The sequence below is a fragment of the Squalius cephalus genome (assembly GCF_949319135.1).
Source record: "Squalius cephalus genome assembly, chromosome: 8".
NCBI lineage: Eukaryota > Metazoa > Chordata > Actinopteri > Cypriniformes > Leuciscidae > Squalius > Squalius cephalus.
Genome location: NC_137129.1, coordinates 4,688,373 through 4,711,384, shown reverse-complemented (window position 1 = coordinate 4,711,384; position 23,012 = coordinate 4,688,373). Strand labels below are relative to the sequence as shown.

At 38.2% G+C, this 23,012-nt stretch overlaps 2 protein-coding genes across 25 annotated transcripts in view; both read left to right on the top strand.

Annotated features, from left to right (window-relative positions):
- fbxl2 (F-box and leucine-rich repeat protein 2) lies at positions 1-15,416 on the top strand. The gene is made up of 14 exons (XM_079877849.1): positions 1-481; positions 1,072-1,133; positions 2,104-2,158; positions 2,257-2,331; positions 2,644-2,738; positions 3,590-3,754; positions 5,262-5,388; positions 8,000-8,074; positions 8,163-8,293; positions 8,374-8,434; positions 8,538-8,582; positions 9,370-9,426; positions 9,582-9,794; positions 13,127-15,416. Exons 1-14 carry the CDS (start codon positions 206-208, stop codon positions 13,232-13,234), a joined length of 1,545 nt encoding a protein of 514 aa, XP_079733975.1. The 5' UTR covers positions 1-205; the 3' UTR covers positions 13,235-15,416.
- Positions 15,417-16,130: 714 nt separating this feature from the next.
- Positions 16,131-23,012, top strand: part of clasp2 (cytoplasmic linker associated protein 2) — a 54,543-nt gene continuing 47,661 nt past the window's right edge. For all 24 annotated transcript variants that reach the window (XM_079879091.1, XM_079879087.1, XM_079879085.1 and 21 more), the window contains exons 1-4: positions 16,131-17,293; positions 18,992-19,070; positions 20,565-20,668; positions 20,926-21,017. In XM_079879091.1, coding sequence (XP_079735217.1) covers positions 17,096-17,293; positions 18,992-19,070; positions 20,565-20,668; positions 20,926-21,017 — 473 coding nt within the window. In that variant the 5' untranslated portion in view covers positions 16,131-17,095. The remainder of the gene's footprint in view (positions 17,294-18,991; positions 19,071-20,564; positions 20,669-20,925; positions 21,018-23,012) is intronic.

The following is a 23,012-nucleotide window of genomic DNA, read 5'->3' as shown; positions in this document are numbered from 1 at the left end:
ACGGCAGCCACTGTTTTGAACGCCTAGAGCGCACGAGCGCGTCTTAGCTCCAGTGCTACTAAAAGTGATTATTCTTCAAGCTTATTTCCCAGACAGTTCTTGCATATTATTGGCGCGGTTTAAAGATTAAGCAGCACTCACTTCAGGCAGGAATTTGCACTCGAGCGGAAATGTAGTCAGAGAGGCAGCTCGGGAGGCGGAAGTGATGTTAGAGCAGCAGTCTGCTCCGTCCATGTTATTATTGTTATTTTGGCTGTGTGATGGTTCACGGACGGCGGCCAGCCCGGGATTTCTCCGGTTACCAGCGCGAACACGAACGGCTAGCAGGCCACACGTTACAGCTGCGCGTCTGTCTCACGATAGTTTGATCGCCAGAGTTGACAAAACGCGCAAACGTCGCTGTGCGCAGCGCTCGCCGAGGACTGTCTTTATTATTGACACTGCAACAGACATGAACGGCATCACCAAGGGCAGATTTGAGGTAACTCATATCGAGCGAACCGTGGACGTGACTGTTGAACTGTTATAGTTTGTCCGAGGAGACAATAACGGGCGGTGGCAGGCTGTCTGGGCGATGACAGTGTGTTTAAGCGTATGTTTGTGTTGGTGGGCGCGCGCGCGCGTGAGTGGCTGACTGCGTGCGTGCCCGCGCGTGTGTGTCTGCAAGGGTACTGTGTATGTGTGTGTGTGTGTGTGTGTGTGTGTGTTTTGGACTATTTTTACGTGCCGTGTTAAGGCTTTTGTTCGTCAAGGGTAATCCCGTTCTAACACAACGGCACCAGCTGACCGTGTCAGCTACGGGCGTTGCGCATGAATCCGTTTAACGTTCGAGTTGGCTGCTGTTCTGGGAGTTTAGATCAAGCTGATTGGTTTGAGAAGATCTCACAAAGCAGCAGTGTGTTATCTAAGACGCTCACTGATGTTATTTGTCCTCCTTGTGCAAGTGTTAAGCGTTGAATTGCACCAGGGCGAGGCGCGTCTGAACCAGCTTTGAGCATATTGATTGTGCATGAGCATAACTGGTCCTCTATGAGCTTATATAATGCATCTGCTTCATTTCATATTGTCCAGGTGTTCTCAAACAGTGATGAGGCCCTTATTAACAAAAAACTTCCCAAAGAGCTTCTGCTCAGGTGAGGCAATCATAATGAATGACTTTTATTGCAATATATGTCATAAATTGTAATAAGTTTGGTAAATTATCTATCTATCCATCTATCTATCTATCCATCTATCCTTCTGTCATTATATCTATCCTTCTGTCATTCTATCTATCTATCTATCTATCTATCTATCTATCTATCTATCCTTCTGTCATTCTATCTATCTATCTATCTATCTATCTATCTATCTATCTATCTATCGTTCTATCGTTCTGTCATTCTATATAAATCTATCTATTGTCTATCTATCTATCCTTCCTTCTGTCATTATATCTATCCTTCTATCTATCTATCTATCTATCTATCTATCTATCTATCTATCTATCCTTCTGTCATTCTGTCTATCCTTCTGTCATTTTATCTAAATCTATCTATTGTTTATATCTATCTATCTATCTATCTATCTATCTATCTATCTATCTATCTGTCTGTCTGTCTGTCTGTCTGTCTGTCTATCTGTCTATCTATCTATCTATCTATCTATCTATTTATCTATCCTTTGGTCATTCTGTCTATCTATCTATCTATCTATCTATCTATCTATCTATCTATCTATCTATTTATCTATCCTTTGGTCATTCTGTCATTCTATCTAAATATATCTATTGTCTATCTATCTATCTATCTATCTATCTATCTATCTATCGGTCTATCTATCGGTCTATCCTACTGTCATTTTATCTATATCTATCTATCTATCTATCTATCTATCTATCTATCTATCTATCTATCTATCTATCTATCTATCGTTTATCTATCTGTCTGTCTGTCTGTCTGTCTGTCTTTCTATCTGTCTGTCTGTCTGTCTATCTAATTTTTTCAAATTTAGATTTCTTTACATATTTGACCTATTGTACGTACTGCCAAAGCATTACAGGAAGAGGCTAGAGAGAGAAAAGACATTAATGAACAAGTAACCAGAAATCTCTCTTTATTTCAGGATTTTCTCCTACCTGGATGTAGTTACATTGTGCAGGTGTGCTCAAGTATCCAAGGTATGTTCAGCTGTTTGTTTAGTTCAAATGAAACAGAACTGTGTAGAATTAAGGTATTTTGATGACAATGCTTCCTCCTTTTCTCTGCGGATGAACAGGCTTGGAATGTTCTCGCTTTAGATGGAAGCAACTGGCAGAAGATTGATCTCTTCAACTTTCAGACAGACATTGAGGTGAGAAAGCATGTATAAAGTAAATGTTTTGGTTTGTGTTTGCAGATACAGTCTTGTGTGTGTTATTGGTTTTTGCTTTGTATGTACCAGAATTTCATCTGTAATATGTTTCTATGTGCTGGAAACTGTCCGTCTGTGGGCGTTATATATGTGTGTGTGTGTGTGTGTGGGGGGGGGGGATTAACACTGGGTCAGTAGGCTTTTCTACTGAATCCATAGACTGTAACGTCATCCCTGATCCTCTGTGCCTGAGCTCTCTCTCTCTCTCTCTCTCTCTCTCTCTCTCTCTATCTCTATCTATCTCTCTCTCAGGGACGTGTGGTGGAGAACATCTCGAAGCGATGTGGAGGTTTTTTGAGACAGCTCAGTCTTCGGGGTTGCCTCAGTGTGGGAGATGCCTCCATGAAGTGAGCCACAGAAGTTTTTGTTAATTAAATGAAGGATTGCACAGTTCATGCAGTTAATGAATCTGTCCAATCAAAGTATGGGGTGCATTTCAGCAACTCAAAGTAGCAAGTGATAAAAGTTATTTCGGTAAAACTTTACTTAAAGCCTTTATATGTATGCATTATAAAAGTATTTTTAATGCATTAATTATGCCTTGTAATGCACTTTATAATGCATGTAAGATCTCATGAATAATTGTAACCTCTGTTATAATACACTTATCTATTTATTGTTACACTATAATGCATTAAAACACAGAACAAACAACCAATTTCAGAATTAATGAGGAATCTGCAAATATTATAATGCATTTTAACTTTGGGTACATTTATTTATGAACAGATATGCATTATAACATACATTATGAATAATGCGTTATACATAAAGGCTTTAAGTTATCAATCTCAGTACATCAGTGTTTGCTCTCACTGGCTGATTTGTTGAAGAGCAATAGGGTGTTTTGTTGCGGTTTCTAATTTACATTAAATAGGGGTCGCCCCGCCCACTATGAAATTAAAATTCTTAAAATTAATCAATAATTTATTATAAATTAATCACTAATTTATTATATTATATATTATTATATTTATTATTTATGATACATTTATTGAATTAAAATCACTATGAAATTATTGGCCCACATAGCTTTCGCTATGACAAATGACGTGTCGCTGGAAGTCGTATTGCGGCTGGTTCGGAAATGGTGTAAGGATCACTTGTTGTTTTGCACTGTCCATGGTGATGTTTACCACATTTTTTTTTAGTGTTTAGTTTTTCAGTTTAACATGAGAGGTTTAATTTGATTTGACAGGACTTTTGCTCAGAACTGTCGCAACATTGAACATCTGAACCTCAACGGCTGTACCAAGATCACGGACTCCACCTGCATCAGCCTTAGCAAGTTCTGCTCCAAACTCCGTCACCTTGACCTGACCTCCTGCGTGTCCATCACCAATCATGCACTTAAGGCCTTAAGGTGGGGGGAAGTTATAAGGACTAGGGGGCCAAAATTTAAGCCGGGTGATTTGTTTTGTTTTGATCATTAAGCCATGAAAACATAAGTGCAAAATAGGTCATCAGTATTCTTGATTGCTTTTGCCATGAGTGAAAGACATTTTCAAACTCCTGTGTCTGCAAAATGTTTTAGGAATACACTGGCATATAGATGACCTCAAAGCTAACACTTGACATTATGGAGTCTTTAAAACTAAACCAGGAAGTGTTAAATTACAGCTCAGATTGGATTTCATTGTGTCAAGAGGATGACTTTTGTTAATGATTGTAAAGTCTGTCACCTCTGTCACCTTTCTTTAATGAATCTTTTCCACAGTTGCAGTAGATTATACTGTATGAGCTGGTGAAACAGGAAAGTCAGAGAGTGAAAATTTGAACAGTGACTAAGGAACAATCATTAACTCACTGTTAGACATTTCAGAAAATTGCTGTTTATATTCTCACAGCTTTAACAGCACATGGTTTGAAATACAGAAAACACATTTTGAAAATAAAATAATGCTTCTATTAACTATATTATTATTTTGAAAGAAATTTTGGATGGTTTATTGATCCTCAACAGGGTTTATTATTCCCTGAAAATCAAAAAAATGCCTTTTTTTGATTTATTGTATATTCTCTTGAATTATTGTTGTTTTTTTGTTCTGTTGGTTAGCTGTTCAAAAGTTTATTCGTCTTTTAAATTACTACACTACCGTTCAAAGGTTTTGAGATGGTAAGATTTTTGATTTTTGAATGTTTTTGAAAGAAGTCACGGTAACACTTTATTTGACAGTGTCCTTGTTACATACATTACATGTATTTACCATAGTAATAACAGTAAATTATGCATAATTACATGCAATTCCCTCTACCAAATCCTACCCTAACCCTACAGTAAGTACATGTAGTTGCTTAATATTACTTAAATATATAATTACACTGTAACAATGACACCTTAAAATAAAGTGTAACCGAAGTCTCTTATACTCACCAAGGCTGCATTAATTTGATTAAAAAAAAAAACAGTAATATTGTGAAATATTATTACAATTTAATATAAATCTTATCTATTTCTGTATATTTTAAAATGTAATTTATTCCTGTGATGTAAAGCATAATTTTCAGCATCACATTTGATCTTTCAGACATCATTCTAATATGCTGATTTGCTGCTCAAGAAATGTTTTTTTATTATTATCAATATTGAAAACAGTTGTGCTGCTTAATATTTTTGTGGAAATCATGATGCATTTCTTTTGAGGATCCTATGATGAATAAAAAGTGAATAGAAAGAACAGCATCAATTTGAAATATAAATTTTGTGTAACATTACAAACGTCTTTACTGTCAGAAAGAATCTTAGCGACCCCACACTTTTGAACGGCAGTGTTTAATTTGGTTTCTCTGTGTGTTTAGGTTTGGATAGTGCAGTGGTGTTTGAGTTTGGTTGCGTCATACCCTCTTCATTTGCTTTTTCTGTCTTCTAGTGAGGGCTGTCGTATGTTGGAGAATCTGAACCTGTCCTGGTGTGATCAGATCATGAGTGATGGCATCGAGGCTCTCAGCCGTGGCTGCACAGCTCTCAGAGCTCTGTTTCTGAGAGGTTGCACACAGGTACACATATATACATATATATATCTATATATCTATATATATAAACACAAAATACATGATGATTATTAAAGTCGGCATGAAATGGAAATGTCTTCCCAATTGTGATGGATATCCGAGTGAAACACTTCTCAGACGAAAAAATGTAGGGTGGAACTTGATTTTGTCCATGGGGAATTGATCAGATGGTTGTGGTTTGCTATTGGTCGATCTCATGTGAGTGACAGGTTGCCCCGCCCTCGCGCCAGTAAACACATCATCAGAGAAGAGAAGAGATGTCGCTGAAAGAGGGAGGGGAAGTTATTGCGATGAAAGATTATGAGGCACATGAATAATAAAGAAAAAAAATGTGCACGGATAAATAATGTATAATACAGGGTGTCCGCGGGGTTGTAAAAAGTATTAAAAGGTAGTAAATGAAATTAGCCAAAATTAAGGGCATTAAAAAGTATTAAAAAGTAATAAACGTCATCTGACGAGGTATTAAATTTCCGAACCTCCATCCAACTAGGCCTATGAGTTTCAATTTGTGTTAAGTGCAGGCCTTTCTTCTAAAATTCCAAAAATTCGCGTGGATTTATTTATATGTTGCGAGTAGGACCTGAGCGATATCATGTGACTTGGTGCTCGTTCGCGCGCAGCGCACGCTGAAACAAACTGGGTACCCGGCTGATTTGCTGCTAAACCTGTTTGCGAGTTCGCTTCTATTTCAGTCATTTAAGAGACATCAGGGTTTTTCCTGCATTGGAATTTTTTTTGGGCGGCCGCCAAAGCCTTATTTGATCGGTGAGTAGCCTAATGTAGTTGACTGCTGCGCTTGTGACAGGGTGCATGTTAACTGAAAGAGAGAGAGAGAGAGAGAGAGAGAGAGAGAGAGAGAGAGAGAGAGAGAGAGAGAGAGAGAGAGAGAGAGAGAGAGAGAGAGAGAGAGAGAGAGAGAGAGAGAGAGAGAGAGAGAGAGAGAGAGAGAGAGAGAGAGAGAGAGAGAGAGAGAGAGATTTATTTCTTGAATTACCGCTGGGTGTGAATTGTGCTAAAATACACTGCATTATCTTCTCTGAAAAGCGTTCCGCACATTTAGCTGACATAAACCACACTTTCAATAAACAAACAAAAAAAAAACTATCCAGTGATGAAATGTTTTCTGTGTTGACACAAATCTTGTGCGATGTCCTAAACTGCTGGGATAATCACACAATGCGTACACGTCCGCTAATGACACATCGCATAATTTGCGAACTAATGACTGATGTGAATGACTGATTCACTTTAATGAATGGTTAAAATAACTGATCTCTCCGACACGGAACTCACGAGACGTCTGAATCGGTGTGTAACAGATCGGTAACACTTTACAATATGGTTCCATTTATTAAACTCTAGTCAACTATATTAATTAACATTAACAATTAATAAACTGCACTTCTACAGCATTAATTAATCTTTCTCAATGTTAATTTCACCATTTACTAGTAGCCTACATTATTGAAATTAAAAGTTGTATTTGTTAAAGGAGAACTCCGGTCAATTTTAACATTGAGCTCATTTTTTTGTACATTTGGAGTGCTGTCAATACAGAGAACAACGACAAAAATCGGTGTTGCCTACACCGTGTTATCCTCTTTTTAAAATTTGCACCCTGTTGACTTCAATGGGGCAAGTTTTAAACCTGCTTTTAGCCTCTTAACATCCTTGATGTGTCATTACAAGTGCACAGAAAATGTGAGTGATTCCTTCTGAGTGAACACGGGTGAATCTGACTGCAGAAGATGTGAAAGATATGAATAAAAATGATGTTATTTAAGCCAGCGCAAATACCTGTGTTTACATCCTGTTTTCGGTTGAAGTCCAAAGTAGTCGATTGTCGAGTTCATGCGCATGATCATAGGTAACTAAACCTATTCCTGTTCTCTGTATTGACAGCACTCCAAATGTACAAAAAAATGAGCTCAATGTTAAAATTGACCGGAGTTCTCCTTTAACATTAGTTAATGCACTGTGAAGTAACATGAACAAACAATTCATGTATTCATGTATGTAAACTACATAGTATTTTCAGATTATTTATGTTATAATGTGTAGAAACATTACCAAAAAAAAAAAAATAAATAACAAAAAAAAAATTAAGTTTAGACTGGAGTGAGGTGAAACCAGAAAAAAAAGTGCAAAGCAAGTTATTGTTATCTAGCAGCTAATTTTTTTTATCTGGCAGCTAATTATTCAATTGTACAGTATATGGTAGAAAATTAGACTATTAATTAAAATAAACTTTTTAATGCTACTTTTTGATATTGATATGATTATAGACCAAAATAATTATCAGGTCTAGCAAGAAGGATTTTATCTTACAAAGCTATGAAATCAAGTGGTAAAATCACAGCTTAAAAAACAAACAAAAAAACTTTACTTTTCACTTTACACCTCTACAGTTGCAGCTTGAAGTCGTGCTGGTATTAAAAAATATTGTGAAGGTATTAAAAAAGGTATTAAAAGGTATTAAATTCAACTTAAAAATTTCTGTATATACCCTGTAATAATAAGTACTGCAATATTCCATTAAAAAACAAGAATGGTCAGTTTTGATTTCATGGTGACTTTAAATATGTCATTTCAGCTTGATGATGCTGCACTGAAGCACCTTCAAAAGCACTGTCCTGAGCTCATGACAATCAACATGCAATCATGCACCGTAAGACTTGGATTTAATTATTGCATCTTAAAAAAAAAAAAAAGCACAATACACATTAGAACCCTAACACGGTTTATCCATCTTGCAGCAAATCACAGATGACGGCTTTGTGAGTTTGTGCCGGGGTTGTCACAAACTGCAGATGGTCTGTGTGTCTGGATGCAGCAACATCACAGACGCTTCTCTGACTGCCCTCGGCCTCAACTGCCAACAGCTCAAGTAAAGCTTTCTTCATCTGTACGCAGTTCAGCACACACACACACACAGTCATTCATTCTCATTGCTTGTGTTTTCCTCAGGATCCTGGAGGCTGCTCGCTGCTCACATGTGACTGATGCTGGTTTTACTGTTCTTGCCAGAGTGAGTAATCACACGAACACCCCAAAGCATAAACGCACGGATTCGGAGAGCATGCTTTGAGCTGATGACAGGATTCCTAAACAAACTATTCCTTCTGTTTTAGAATTGTCATGAAATGGAGAAGATGGATTTAGAGGAATGTATTTTGGTGAGTTTATATTAAATCCATAATTCAGAAAAGCTGTTGTATTTGGCCTAGCTGTTTCACTTTTGTGAAACGGTAAAATATATATCTTTTTGTTGGTATTATATTATATAATGTGCTATATAGTTATTGTGACTAATAATATAATCACCAAGGCTACAAATACTTAATTAAAATATATTAATATTGTGAAATATTATTATAGTTTAAAAACTGTTTTCTATTTCAATATTAAAATGTAATTTATTCCCTTGATGGCAAAGCTGAGTTTTCAGCATCATTACTCCAGTCTTCAGGGTCACATGATCCTTCAGAAATCATTCTAATATGCGGATTTGCTGCTCAAGAAACATTTGATTCTGATTATTGTCAATGTTGAAAACAGCTGTGCTGCTTAATGTTTTTATGGAAACCGTATTGTATTCTTTGATGAATAGACAGTTCAAAAGAACAGTGTTTATTTCAAAATATAATTATTTTGTAACATTATTTAATGCATCCATGCTGAATAAAAGTATTAATTTCTTTAAAAGAATGACCCTAAATATTTGAACAGTAGTGTATATAAAAAAACATAAAATGTGATGCATATATGTATATGTATGGTTTGTCGTTGACTGATTTAAAAAAAATGCTGTTCATCCTTCTGTTTTGATTTATTATAGTTTAACTTGTGCAGTTTCAAAGAAATCCTGAGGTTTTTCTTTTTACTGCTTTTGAGCTGTGTCTGTTTCCTTGCAGCACTTTATCCTGCTAAAATTAATGTTCTGTGTCCATACGTCCCATTCAGGTGACTGATAACACCCTGGTTCAGCTCTCAATCCACTGCCCTCGCCTGCAGGCGCTGGTGAGTGCCGAGCAGTGTTTGAGAGAGTGTGTGTGGGAGTATTGCTTCCATGCTTGTTATTTATGGCTTTCGGTAAAGGAATTATAGAGCACATTTGTTTTCGCCTGCTCACTTCTACATGTGTGTGTGTGTGTGTGTGTGTGTGTGTTTTCTAGAGCCTGTCACACTGTGAGTTGATAACAGATGACGGGATCAGACATCTGAGCAGCAGTGTGTGTGGTCAGGAGCGTCTGCAGGTCGTGGAGTTGGACAACTGCCCCTTGATCACAGACATCACACTGGAACATCTCAAGAGTTGCCAGCGTCTGGAACGCATTGAGCTCTATGACTGCCAGCAGGTCTCCCGCGCGGGCATCAAACGAATCCGGGTCGGTCAAAAACAATGGCTAGATATGTCACAACTCCCACGCTTGGTCTTAACTATAACAACCATGTACAGACTAAAATTATTTATTTGCAGAATTCAAATGTGCAGTATCAGTTTGGAGTACCAGCAACACAAGTACAGTGTGTAAATGCAAGAGATGGGCTTGAGTGCCTGAGCAATGATCAATCACAAAAAAACCTGTAGCATCTCTTAACAAACATGTCAAAAATGGACCTGAATTCATTTCTCCTTGGTTACAGTGCCATTAGGGGTAAACTGGTCCGTTTCATCAAACAGCAATTTGTGTCAAATTGACTTGTAATCCTGGGGCCGTATTCACAAAGAATTTTAAGGCTAAAAGTAGGTCCTAACTGGCGAATTTAGGAGCAACTCCTAAAAATAATGGGCGTGTCACTTGTAACTTTAGGACTCCAAATTTTTTTGACTAAGAGTAATTCACGAAGCATTTTAGCCCTAAAAGTAGCACCTAAGCCTGGGACAGCTTAAAAGAAGTCGAGAGGACTCCTAACTCACTAAGACCTTCACAAACCGCTTTTTGTGGCATTTCACGTTGCGATGTTTAGAAATGCGTATGCGGCGGCTGCAGGAGCTTCCAATCGCGAGGGAACAATTTTGCATTGTAGGCATAATGCAATAACGCCACCAACAACAACCAAAACTAGGCTACTCATTGCATGTAAACTAATTGTAACGTTTCATTGTGAATCAAATTAAAATGTTCTTCTCTTTGCAAACGTAGGCAGAGGCATATAGTGACAGATTAATTCAATAATGTTGCAAAGATATTGCATCAATCCATATGTTTCATTAGGCTACTAGGCTATTTGTTTTGCCTTACTCTTTATTCATTTAGGCTATTTATTCAGTTATTCATCATCTTCCGTCCTTCGCACTACTTGTGTAGCGCACGCATTCTCAGACCTGTCACCTGTCACTCATCATCGTAGGGGAGGGGTTTGGAATCATTCCCGCGTTACAATCATCAGCCAATCAAAGTGGTCACTTCAGTCAAGCTCGTGCATGAGTAATGACGTCATCCATAGCAACGAAGACTCACTCTTAGTTTAGGAGCTGTCATTTTTCTTTACTAAGAGTAGGTCTGAAAGGCGTTGTGAATAACTTTTAAGAGAAAACTCCTAGCTAAAATCTTTTAGTGCGATTTAGGAGTACTCCTAGTGGTAAGATAAAATGCTTTGTGAATACGGCCCCTGGTCAGCGTCAAACACTGGAGAGGTTTTGGTTTTCATACAGGATGCATTATTCTCACTATAGACCAGAGGATAGATTGAAAATCGGTTTTGCTGATATTTTTTGCACTTATTTGCGCTTTTCTAGTAAATCAGCCTGAGGTTATTTAATACTGAGTCTACCTATAAATTAACCATATGTAGGAAAATTATGAAAATTGGTACACTTGTAGTGATGATAATAAATAGTAATCTGACCAACTATGGGGTCTCTAGGATCAATTCTATAGCGCCAGCACCAGTTTCACATTGAAACTGTTTTCATTTTTGAACCCTTTAATCTAGAAAAATTCAACTTCGTACACCCGATTGCTCTCATCATGCCGATTACACTCAACATCTTGCATTAAGACTCAAAATAAGCCATTTTGAAAAGTACAGTATTTAGTTTTTTTCTCTATTTACTAAATTCTTATGAAAATGTGCACTGATGATCTTTGTACAGAGGCGAACTTAACAATGTCGACCCAAAATTGGTTCAGAGGCTGTATCTCGGCCAAAGTTTGATCAATCAAAATGAAATTCGGTCGACCTAATCAACACCATGTTCTAAGGGTCCATGCCAAAGTTGGGAACAGCGCCACCTACGGGTCATGAGATCTGATAAATGGCTATTTTTGCTAATAGCTTCTGATCAGTTTGTCAGAAAATCATGATATGGATTCCTTGTGTCATGCCGAAAACATAGAGACCGATTTTGCCAGGATTGGACGAACCATCGCACCACCATTTTGAAATTTGTCATAAATTGCAATATCATTTAAACAATTTGACATATCAGCACAAAATTCGGTAGGTATCATCATCAGCATTTCCTGAAGGAAAACAACTTTTGAAAACATTGTTCAAAATTTGATTTCTCTGTGTCATTGTTCCTTGGTTCATGCCAATATCTTCTGGTGATATCTTATTTTTCATTTTCCATCAATTTGCCTGTCCGTCTCCGATGCAAAGAAAAATGCTATTCTTCCTAAAAAATTTTGTCTTATTTTGTCCAAAATCTGATCAGATGAATTTTGGACCAAGCTGCATAAAAATGACTGAACGGATTTTTGATACTCACTACCGTTCCTGAGAAATACCTCTCCGAAGCTGACCTTGCCTGTGTTTTCTGTCTTATGTTGATTAGCTTAGCATGCCAATTGGTTAGCATGCTAACCAGTTGCCATTCTTTCTAATGTGGCTCTTCAGCATTCAGGTTAACTATAAGCTACGTTAGCATTAACTTAGCTTAACACGCTAATCTGGTCAACATGCCAAGTAATGCTTTTATGTGCTCATTCTCACACTGAAAGCTCTTCTCAGCAACCTGATGCATGTGCGTGAACTGAGTGGCGCACACTGCTAAGCCACAGGCCCCGAACGTTTCACGTCGTGGGTTCGAATCAAGCGTGGCACATGCCCAGTTCGCAAGAAGTACTGTGGCCAGAAATGGTGCAGAAGTTGCTTTCCGTTCCAGACATGGTGACTTTCTAAGAATGATCTCATCTGAATACAAAATGCAGTGCATTTACGTGCAAATTCTTCATTTTGGTTATTGAACTATAGAACTTCGGCATCTGTGTGAACACGCGTCTTCCCAGTGGCGCAGCGAGATGAGTGACGGGCACCTGACCCAGAGATTGTGGGTTTGATTCCCGTGTGGTACAACTTTATAAAATTGTGTGTAATGTTGTGTCATTTAGAGCCAATAGCTGCACTACACAACTCAAGTCTCTGTACAATTAAACAAATCACAATGTTCGTGGTATTCTGTGTAAAGCAACATGCTATAGCTTAAAAAATTGTTTGATCAAATCCAATGTGTGTTTTACTGTACACATGTCAGTGTGACTTGCAATTAAAATCTGTTAAATTTGAGTTTTAATCCTAACCAACGTCACAAGCAATAGGGCATTATGGTCATTTGGCTTCTATTTTTGTCAATAGCCCCACCCAAACAAAACTCTCATTGGTCCACATTCATCAAACATTCTGATTGGCTTTAGAATTTTTTTTCACTTTGCTTGATCTAGTTGTTGTTATAATGTCATTGTGGCTGATTCTGTGGTTGTTTCTCCTGTAGGCTCACCTTCCTGAGATCAAAGTCCACGCTTACTTCGCCCCGGTCACACCCCCTCCATCAGTCCACGGAGGAGGCCAGCGTCTCTGCCGCTGCTGCGTCATACTCTGACAGAAGGAGGAGCCTCTGGGAGACGCCATAGAAAGTCAAGCTGTCAGTCAACCTGTAAACTCCGCCCTGCCCCTGCTCCACACCACTATGAGGCGCTGTGTGGGGTTGTGGCTACAGGAGGTTGTGTGAACATGGCTTGTTCACTGAGCGTTTGCCTGGCAGCGTGATGGACCTGAACAAAAAAAAAAACCGCAAAATAAATACAATGCAACGTGACAAATGCTACGTACATACAATACCACTTACTTGGATGTACAAGGAGAAAAATCAAGGAGCTACCATGTAAAATATTTCATTTTTGGATATATAGAAAACAAAATACTTAAAGCATTATGGAACTACTGAATATAGAAGGAACACGCAAACTTTGTTTGAGGCATTTGATGCCGTTACGACGACTACACAGTGTTTACGTCCTGCTCCTCTTCCTCAACCAATAGGATTGCATTCTATTACGCTGAGAACAAATAGAAGAAAAAAAAAAAACAGAAAATGAGCAGCAAGATGCAAGTCTCTGGAGTTTTGTAGGGTACGCCTCCCGCCGATTGATCATGTGACTTTCTCAAACCTGAGAGCAGGAAGCTTTGAGCGTCTCTGTCTGGTTTTGCGCGCGCGCGCGTGTGTGTGTGAGAATGTTTAAATATAGAAAATGAAATATAACACTACAACAAATCAACCCATATTAAAACTGGAGTAAAATGTTTTTTATTTTCTGTTTGTGCTCACCTTAATTTGGAGAGGACGAAAAAACTCGCAGTTGAAATCATGTGAGCAGACGAGGGGAAGAGAAGGACTGAGATTGTGCATGCAAGATAAAGTCGATTTTGCTCCAGTTGTGGAGTTACAGTACGTCACAATTGATGTGAATGTTCAAATTTAGACAACATGTGCTAAGGTTGGGGGAGGGAGGGGGATGTACATCAGGAATATTTGAGTTTCACAATGTTTCAGTGCAATATTAAAAGCCCAGGCCATGTGACAGGATTCAGAACACTCCTTATTCAGGCATATTCTCATCACAATGTCAGTTACATGTCATTAAAGGGATAGTCCACCCAAAATGAAAATTCTGTCATCATTTAGTCACCTCATGCTGTTCCAAACCTGTATGAATTTCTCTTATCTGTGGAATACAAAAGAAGCTATTTTGAAAAATGTCTCTGTGTTTGGGCCCCGTTCTGCAAAACCTCATCTGTTGTAGTTCACAGTCATACAGGTTCGAAACAACATGAGGATATGAGTAAATGATGACAGAATTTTCATGTTTTTTGTGCGTGAACTAGATCAGATTTGAGCATAATATGATGCAGAAATCAACAGTTGGAATACATCAAGGCAAATATATCAAACTTAACCCATGCAATCTTGATTTAAAGAGACAGTTCAGCCAAAATGTAAATGTCTGTTATCCACTCACCCTCATTTTGCTTCAAAAACCTGACTTTTTTTTAATGTGTGCAACACAAAATGTTAGTCTCTGCCAACATTCACTTTCATTGTATGGATCAAGATGCAATGAAAATTAGTGGTGACCGAAGGTTTCATTCTGTCTGAAATTTCCTTTTGTGTTTTGCAGAATAAAGAAAGTCTTTTGGTACAAAGTGAATGATATTTTTGGGTGAACTGTCTCTTTGAGTTTACAGTCTCGTGCATAAAACTGTGATGCATAACATTGCATATTTAAAAACATGAGTCTTGCTGATGAAAACAGCTGCTGAGTTGATCATGTAATCAATGGAAAAGGTTTATTTTGTCGGTGTGAGTGCCTTTGATTTTGCAACTGGAGGGAGGGGTGGGTTACAGACAGAAATGCTCGACTCAGGGCTGCGGTGAAGTTCATCACATTTCTTTTCTCTTGTAATTACCCATATTTAGCTGGTTTTTACCATTGCATATGATGATGATGATGATTTCATCATTTCCTATCAATGCATACACCAGTGATTCCAGTATTCTTTATCTCGACCATGGAACCACCTTAGAAGGCAATGCTAAACCTGTCAGCGAAAGTGATGGTTTTTTTGTTTTTGTTTTTGAATTGTTCTGTAACGGCTAATCGGTTCCCCTCCTTCTCTCCCATATTTTTTGACAAAGATGAAACAAGTTACCTGAATGTCCTTGTGTTCTGGTTGTTAATGTGACATTTCTTTAAATAAAAGATCTGAGCAGTGTGTCACACTCCGGATTGGATAGTTCTTATGGTTTCATATACACCATTCATTGTTGATGTAAATTATTATTATTATTTAACCTGTGGTTATAATAATGCATGACTAATCATTTTGGATTTTAACACATAAACACACTTAATAATGACCTGAAACTAAAACGAATGCATGGTAATGTAATATAGATTTTTTTTTTTACTTTCCACCACATGTGTCCTGTAGTGTAGGCATGTTTATATATATATATTATATATATATAATAAGCATAGACAATTAGGATCTCAATTCAAAATGGATTTTGAATTGCATTATAACATATATAGGCTCTACAAATGTAAATCTATTAACGTGCTATGCATCACCACCAAATTTATTTTAGTATGCTGTACTCTATAAAGAAGGTAATTTTCACACACATACACATGCATACTATGTACAAGCACATAAATATTTACAAGCACAAATATTTGAGTTTGAAAAACATTCAAATGCCACTAGGGGGAGACGAAGACAAAAAAAAGCAATGGAAGACCATATTGAAAACAAATACAAGCGTGTACACATAGCGTGTACATTATTCAAAACAAAAGCAAGTATAATCTTCTTGGTGCTTATAAATGCACAAAATGGTTCTTTGAAACAAGTGTATGTGTGCGTTTATGATATGATATTATAATGATACGAGGTATGTTATAATTAAGAAATAATAATAATCAAGTAATATATTAAAATCTTCAACAATTTATTCAGTCATTAAAACCATAAGGAAAATTGTCAACAGACTGGAATAACTAGAATCACTAAATGTACTACTCGTGGAAGTAGGGAGTATACTTTAACAACAACAACAACAACAACCAATACTAAGAATAAGAATAAACATGTATAGTGTCTCTCTTGATACCTAATAATAAACGTACTTTTTTTTTATCCTGCCATACTGCACACAGTCTCCGATGATGAATAATGAATTGTGTACAGAAATTACAGAATGAGCATATTTTCATTCAGGCATCATGCTGGACATCTGTGCGGCGTTGAAGGACCTCAAGGCCTCGGCCCCAATCACTCTTCCTCGGCATCGTTTGCTCTGCTGTTCAACACTCCAGTATTGCGGCTACCGGCGGTCCAGTAGCCGTGGTCGAAGCGAGAGTCTTGAGCTCGGAAGTCAGCTGTCAAACTGCGGATTATTTCTGGATTAAGTCCAAACACGAGAGCTGTGAGAGCAGCGCACGGACCGGCGGCTCATCCACTCATCTCCACGAGCGATTAGAAGCGGGCTTTTCTGAAATGGTGGCCGGGAGGGAAGAGAGACCCGGCGGCAGGCCCCAGGATACTCGTCCATAACGGTTAAAGCTAACAGTGTTAGCCGAGACTGGTCGGATACATTTCCACTTGTTTTTATACGCGCCTCGCCGCCTATTTATTTTTACTTCGCTTTATTGTCTAGTAAAAAAACACTTTTTTCGGGGGATCAACCATTTCGTTCCTGGGGAACTTTATTGAAGTTGTTTATTTTCCGTTATTTCAACGTTAATGCACTAACAACAGACCTCCAAGTGTCTTTAAAAGCAGTGTTTGACTTCCGCTTTATCCTCATTTCAGTTCCTCGCGTTGTGAACGCGACTCTGACAGTCATTCTGTCGTTGTTATTGTTTCGCCGCAACCTGAGGACTGACCACAAAGCGTCCCGATGGAGGACAATGACAACATGGACTATTTTTACCAGCAGGTTTTGCAGAAGGACGTGACCCGGAGGCTGCAGGTTGGCCCGGATCTCATAGACTACCTGAGCGACCCGCAGAGGTCCTTGGACGTGGAGCAGGACAAACCCCGCCTGGATAAAACCATAGATGAGCTGACGGGATGGGTCAATTCCAGCAATTACAAGGTTCGTGGGATTGCATATTTAAATTAATGTGTGTTTTAAGCCAGATGGCATGTGTGATGTTATGAAGAAGGATGCATGCATTGTTCTGGAGTGACAGCCTCGAGCCAAACCCAACATTTTATTCTCATATAATCTATTATTGCATGTAATTCACCAAATGCATTAGGCTTCTTGTGCATCAAAATACAGGAGTTTATTCAGGAGAGGCTTCAGTTTGCTCAAATAATACATTAATATCAATGTGCAGACATTACATATTCATGTGTGTCTATGAGAGAGTGGGGGTGTTGTGAGGATGGGGGAGGGTTGCGTGGGTATTGTTACACTGGGGATGAAAAGGCACATGTCACTGCAATGCATATGATTAATCCTTTTACATATGCTTTTTTTGTGTGTGTGATATAGCTGTTTGATGAGGCTTGTTTGGCCTGGGCTTGCAAGCAGAAGGTTTAATGCTGGCTGCTAATGCTCACTTCTGCTTTATTTCCCATTTCTGTTTGTGTGAATCGAAACATAATTGAGTAGGGATGTTTTAAAAGCAGCATCAGACAGCTGATAGATCAGATCTTCAGGGACGGATGTTAATGGACGGCAATGACATCAGACTCATTGAGGTTGGGTTTTAGAAATGATGGCGGTGATTCATAAATTGGAGAGACAGCTGCAGGCTTCTAGAAATATATGCGGTTTGATAAATGCAGGGTGTCAAATTCTTTGTCCCACTGGTTGAAGATCTGGTAGACCGTTTTCATCTCTCCGCTAAAATATTTTTGTGAATAATTTATTTTTCTTTTAATATTTAATATACACTTCCGTTCAAAAGTTTGGGCTCAGTTAGTTTTATTTAGTAATATTTTTATTTAGCAAGGATGCATTACAGGGAAGAATTTATAATGTTACCAAAAAAAAAAAAATGCTGTTCCTTTGCTGAACTTTCTATTATTAAAAGCATCCTGAAAAAAAAAAAAAAATGCATAATGGTTTTCAACATTGATTTTCTATTTCTTGAGAAGAAAATCAGCATATTGGAATGATTTCTGCAGGATCATGTGACACTGAAGGTTGGCTCTTTAAAAGAGGGAAGTGCTGACAGTGCACAATGAGAAATGATCTAAGAATGGATTTGATTTACACATAAAATGTTTACTCTATATGTCACACAAGGACGAAACCAGAAATGCTTACTGATTGAATTAACTCGAAGAAATTAGGTTAATCCATAAAGTGTGGCTGAACCCATTGCTAAGTGTGTAGATGAACGCTGGCCAATTGATACACATTTAAATTATTTCCTAAATGAAATTACCAGGTGTTCTCCAGTTTTGTCTTTCAGGTGCACACACACACACACACAGGTCTTTACTCAGGACTCTCTCTGGATGCTTTGCCTAAAATAGGTCATAACTGGAGCTTCTGGGATGTAGTGAATATTTGATTGTTTCTCTGGAATGTGAACTTCCATCCTGCATTGCCAAGAAACACACTGCAGCGATCCCACCGCAATCCTCAAATATAGTCCGTCTCACAATCTTATTTTCATTCACCCACTCACACACAATAACAACCTTAAAGACATAGTGCACAACAAGCTCTGTATCAGAAACTGAATCAGCAGAATCATGTGTTTGGAAATGCTGTCCTACAGTTTGTGATAGTTGATGTTTTCAGCTGATTTGACTCTTTCTCATTTGGTGTCAGGTTGCATTGGTGGGGATCGATATTGTCAGCGCATTCGTGGATCGGCTGACGGATCGCTTCAGAGGTTATATCAGCACAGGTAAGCGGTGTGCACGCGTGCGCTTGTTGCTTTTTTCCCCTAAAGTCCAACATTAGCTGAAGAACTTCTCCATTGAATAATCAGCAGAAAGGGGAATGCCGGGATGACACAATCCACAGGCTCAGTGCTGGTCTCTCAGCTGTTTGAGCCCCGCCCTCTCCTGTTACCACGGAGATGGGTTGTTATGATTGTAACAGATAAATCCCCCCCCCCCTCACTCATCATACCTCATTCATCTGAAAACATGGAACAAACGGAGTATAGGGAAAGGAATGAGATGACTTCACATCCAGTCTGCCCGGCGTACAAAAGATGTTGAAAGTTAAAGATGAAGGGTCATTTCTGGGCCATTAGCATTGTTAAGTTAAATTAAATTCCCTTTCAAACAGATAGTCACACCATTGTTTGTGCCAATGGCACTGTGTCAGATCACTCCAAAAACTTGTATTTGGGGTAATATTTCTAAAATCGGTTTGTTTGGTTTACAAATGGTTGTCTTTGCATATTGCACGCTGGGATAGGAAAAGTATATTTTATTAAATGTTATTATTATAGGGCTGCTTGCGATTTAATTAAATACATTAAATATATGTGCTATGTGTTTTAGAATGAAGCACCATCATGATTCAGTGTTTTAGTGTCTTAGAGCAGCCCGGTTCACAGTTACGGCTGATCCAACACAATCTCATCTCTGAGTTTGGGTCTATTATAACATGTGACAGCCATCTTCACAAACTTAATGAGAAACGTTTGTAAACTGGCTGTTGTCAACAAATGAGAAGCTTAAAGTCCTCATGAAATCAAAATCAACAGATTATTAATATTAGTATTGTGGTGATCAGTTCATTCATTCAAATTAATCCACGATAAAAAAATCTTTTATCAAAATCTGGAAATGTACTTCCACTCTGGAATGGTTTCCTTCTCTGATAACAACTCTGACGGCTGAACATCTCCTCCAACTGTCATTAAAGCTGAGAGCTTTGATAACGAGCTGAACGGAACGCCCATTTTTCTAGATCCAATCAATTCCCAGAGGGAAAAAACAAGCCACGCCCTCTATTTTTCTCATTCAATATTCTGTTTCATTCAGAAAAATACAACACAATACTGAAATAAAGTTGCTCACAACTTCCGGTTCACGCTGACGTTAAAATCTGGCTATGGTCAGACATACATATGTGTTGTAATTTCACATTTGTACTGTAAAATAAAATAATAATAATTATTATATTTCTCTTCAATACTCAATATTTTATTTTACATTGAAATATTACAAAATGAATATTTCTTATTCTTTTATAATGATAATAATGATTATTATTTTAGTAATACTGATGTATAATTACAAAACTGTGCAGCTCTACAAACATACGCAGGCAATCACAAATAGCAATCACAGTTTTTGTCAGAAAAAAATCAATCTTTTCCAGCTTGTGCAGCCCTACATCATTGTATTGTCTCTTAAACCCTTCTTTTTCCTTTTGTCCTCAGTGGTTCCTGCGTTAGTTGACCGTCTGGGAGACGCAAAGGATCAGGTTCGAGAACAGGCACAAGGGCTCATTCTGAAGCTGATGGATCAGACGACAACACCCATGGTGAGCTAACCATACAGCGGAAATTATCATCACTATTACACCCGTTCATGCTGACAAAAAAAAAAAAGAAACACTCATAAAGCTGCTGTCTAGTGTGTGTATGTGAGCTGCTGGGTGAATAGAAACACATTGGATAATTTTTGCCAGTTACTACTGCCAGTGATTCATCATTCCCTTCAGAGATCATCATCTCTCTCTCCTGCTTTTGTAGTAACAAATCGGGTTTTCACTGTTTCTTTTCCTCTGTCTCTGTGTAGAACGTTTGGGAGAGGCTGATTCCTGGCTTCAAACACAAAAACTTCCGCAGTCGAGAGGGACTCTGCTTTTGCTTGGTTGCCACACTAAATGCGTAAGTCTTCATACAATCCCATACATTCTTAGCCTGGGAAAACCCAGACAACTTCCGGCAAATTTAGATTTGCTCTGCAAGTAGTCTGGCAAAGAGCCCATTCAAGCCCATTTCTAATCCGTCGAAATCGCGGCACCAATAAGAAACGTTGAGGCGGGCTTTACACGATGACGATCGCTCCGATTGGTTTTAGGTCTATCCAGTTGCGCCCAGAGGCATTTGAGCGACGTCCGTTGGTGAAGCGCACCAACTTATTATATTCAAATTGCAAACACACGAGGACAGTCTCCATGAAAGACCCACTGGCAGATGAACGTGCTACTACATTTCTCTCCGAAACGGTAGGAAATGAAATTAGATTTAATAGAGGATTTTAACTGTGACACGATGATTGACAGGGCAGTTTAAGTGACAGGATGCACGTGACAGATCCGTCCGATAAAGATGACGAAGTAGTATGTCCCAAAGCTTGCCTACTTTTCTGCTACACATTCAAAAGTAAATACCTTTTCTTCACAAAAAGAGTACATACTTTTATGGCGTAGTGTAACTTAGGCGAATTGGGACGCAGCATATGGCTTTACACGATGACGATCGCTCTGATTGGTTTTAGGTCTATCCAACTGCGCCCAGAGGCATTTGAGCGACGTCCGTTGGTGACGCCCCTTTGGAAATTAGTTATTAAAGAAGCTTTGCCAGACCATAACTCAGTTACTATTGAGAATGGTCTGGTTTTAACCAGGCTAATACATTCTCAATTTGTAAACACTTCCACATTTGCACTGAGAATCTTGTCCAACAGGTGGCGCTGATTTTCCATATCACAGTATTGTGATGCAATCATATCCCCTCGGTTTATCACAGATAGGACTGGATTCTTGACTGGAATAGTTCAGCATCCCAGAATTCCCCACCTTTTTACAATTTACAGGATTTTAAATGTAATCTACAGACATTCACACCATACAAGCTCCTTGTCTGTCAAGCACTGTAAACAAACTCGGCCCACTGAGGTAATCCTCTTACCTGCCTGTATCGATTCCAGGAAGGTCAGATTAACAGACATTCTCACTGAAGCGCTACATAAACGCTCATACACAAACAAAACTAGTTTCTCAGTAATTTCACTCCTCGTTGTTAACAAAAGAGCTGTCACGTAATCAACGCTGTATACACTCAGCCTTATACTACACTGTTATTATAATAATAAGATGTTATGTACCATAAAGTTTGCTTTTATTACAAGCAAGTTTGACATTGCTGTTGTTTGGGTTTTGTATTACATTAAAGGGATAGTTCACCCTGAAATGAAAATGGTCATCTTTGTCCTGTTGGACTTATTATGAGAAATGTCTGGGTTTTTTTGTTTTTTTGTCCATAAAATGAAAGTCAATGGTGTCCAGTGCTCATTGACAACAGTCTTCAAAATATCTTCTTTTGTGTTCCACTGAAGGAAAATGCTAAATGAATCCAGCTGTGTATGTATACACTGTATTAAATGATTTTTCAAAGTTCTAAATAAAACCTTATTGGAGGACGCATTTGCAAGGCAAGTTTATTGATTTAGCACATTTCATACACTATGGCAATTCAAAGTGCTTTACAGAAAGGAATTAAAATAATCACAAAATAAAAGCAATGAATTAAGAGTTAAAAGATGATACATAGATAAACTTCTCATCTGGCAAAACACCGGTGGATCATATTTTTCACAACTCTGACTTTTACTCTGAGATTTTCCCATGGTGATTACACAGTTATTTTGGCGCGCCTAAGAAATCTATTGGACGTCTCCAATGGGCCCAATTTTCCACTAAAATCAGACAGGAGGAGCTCTAGGAAACAACAAAACTACTTAAAAAATTAGCTTTTGATTCAGTGTCTTACTTGGTGTTTCTTTGTAAGTAATTGTGAAATTTACTAGCGATTTCTAAGGCCCTGTTTACTTTACACCTGGTATTTAGATGCATTTTAGTGGATCGGATCACAAATAGA

Bases quoted from the DNA above. Each gene is read 5' to 3' on its own strand.
- fbxl2 (XM_079877849.1), top strand. From the start codon at position 206: ATGTTAGAGCAGCAGTCTGCTCCGTCCATGTTATTATTGTTATTTTGG. The intron at 2,739-3,589 runs GTGAGCCACAGA...TTGATTTGACAG, and splicing joins GTGGGAGATGCCTCCATGAA to GACTTTTGCTCAGAACTGTC. The intron at 8,075-8,162 runs GTAAGACTTGGA...TCCATCTTGCAG, and splicing joins TCAACATGCAATCATGCACC to CAAATCACAGATGACGGCTT.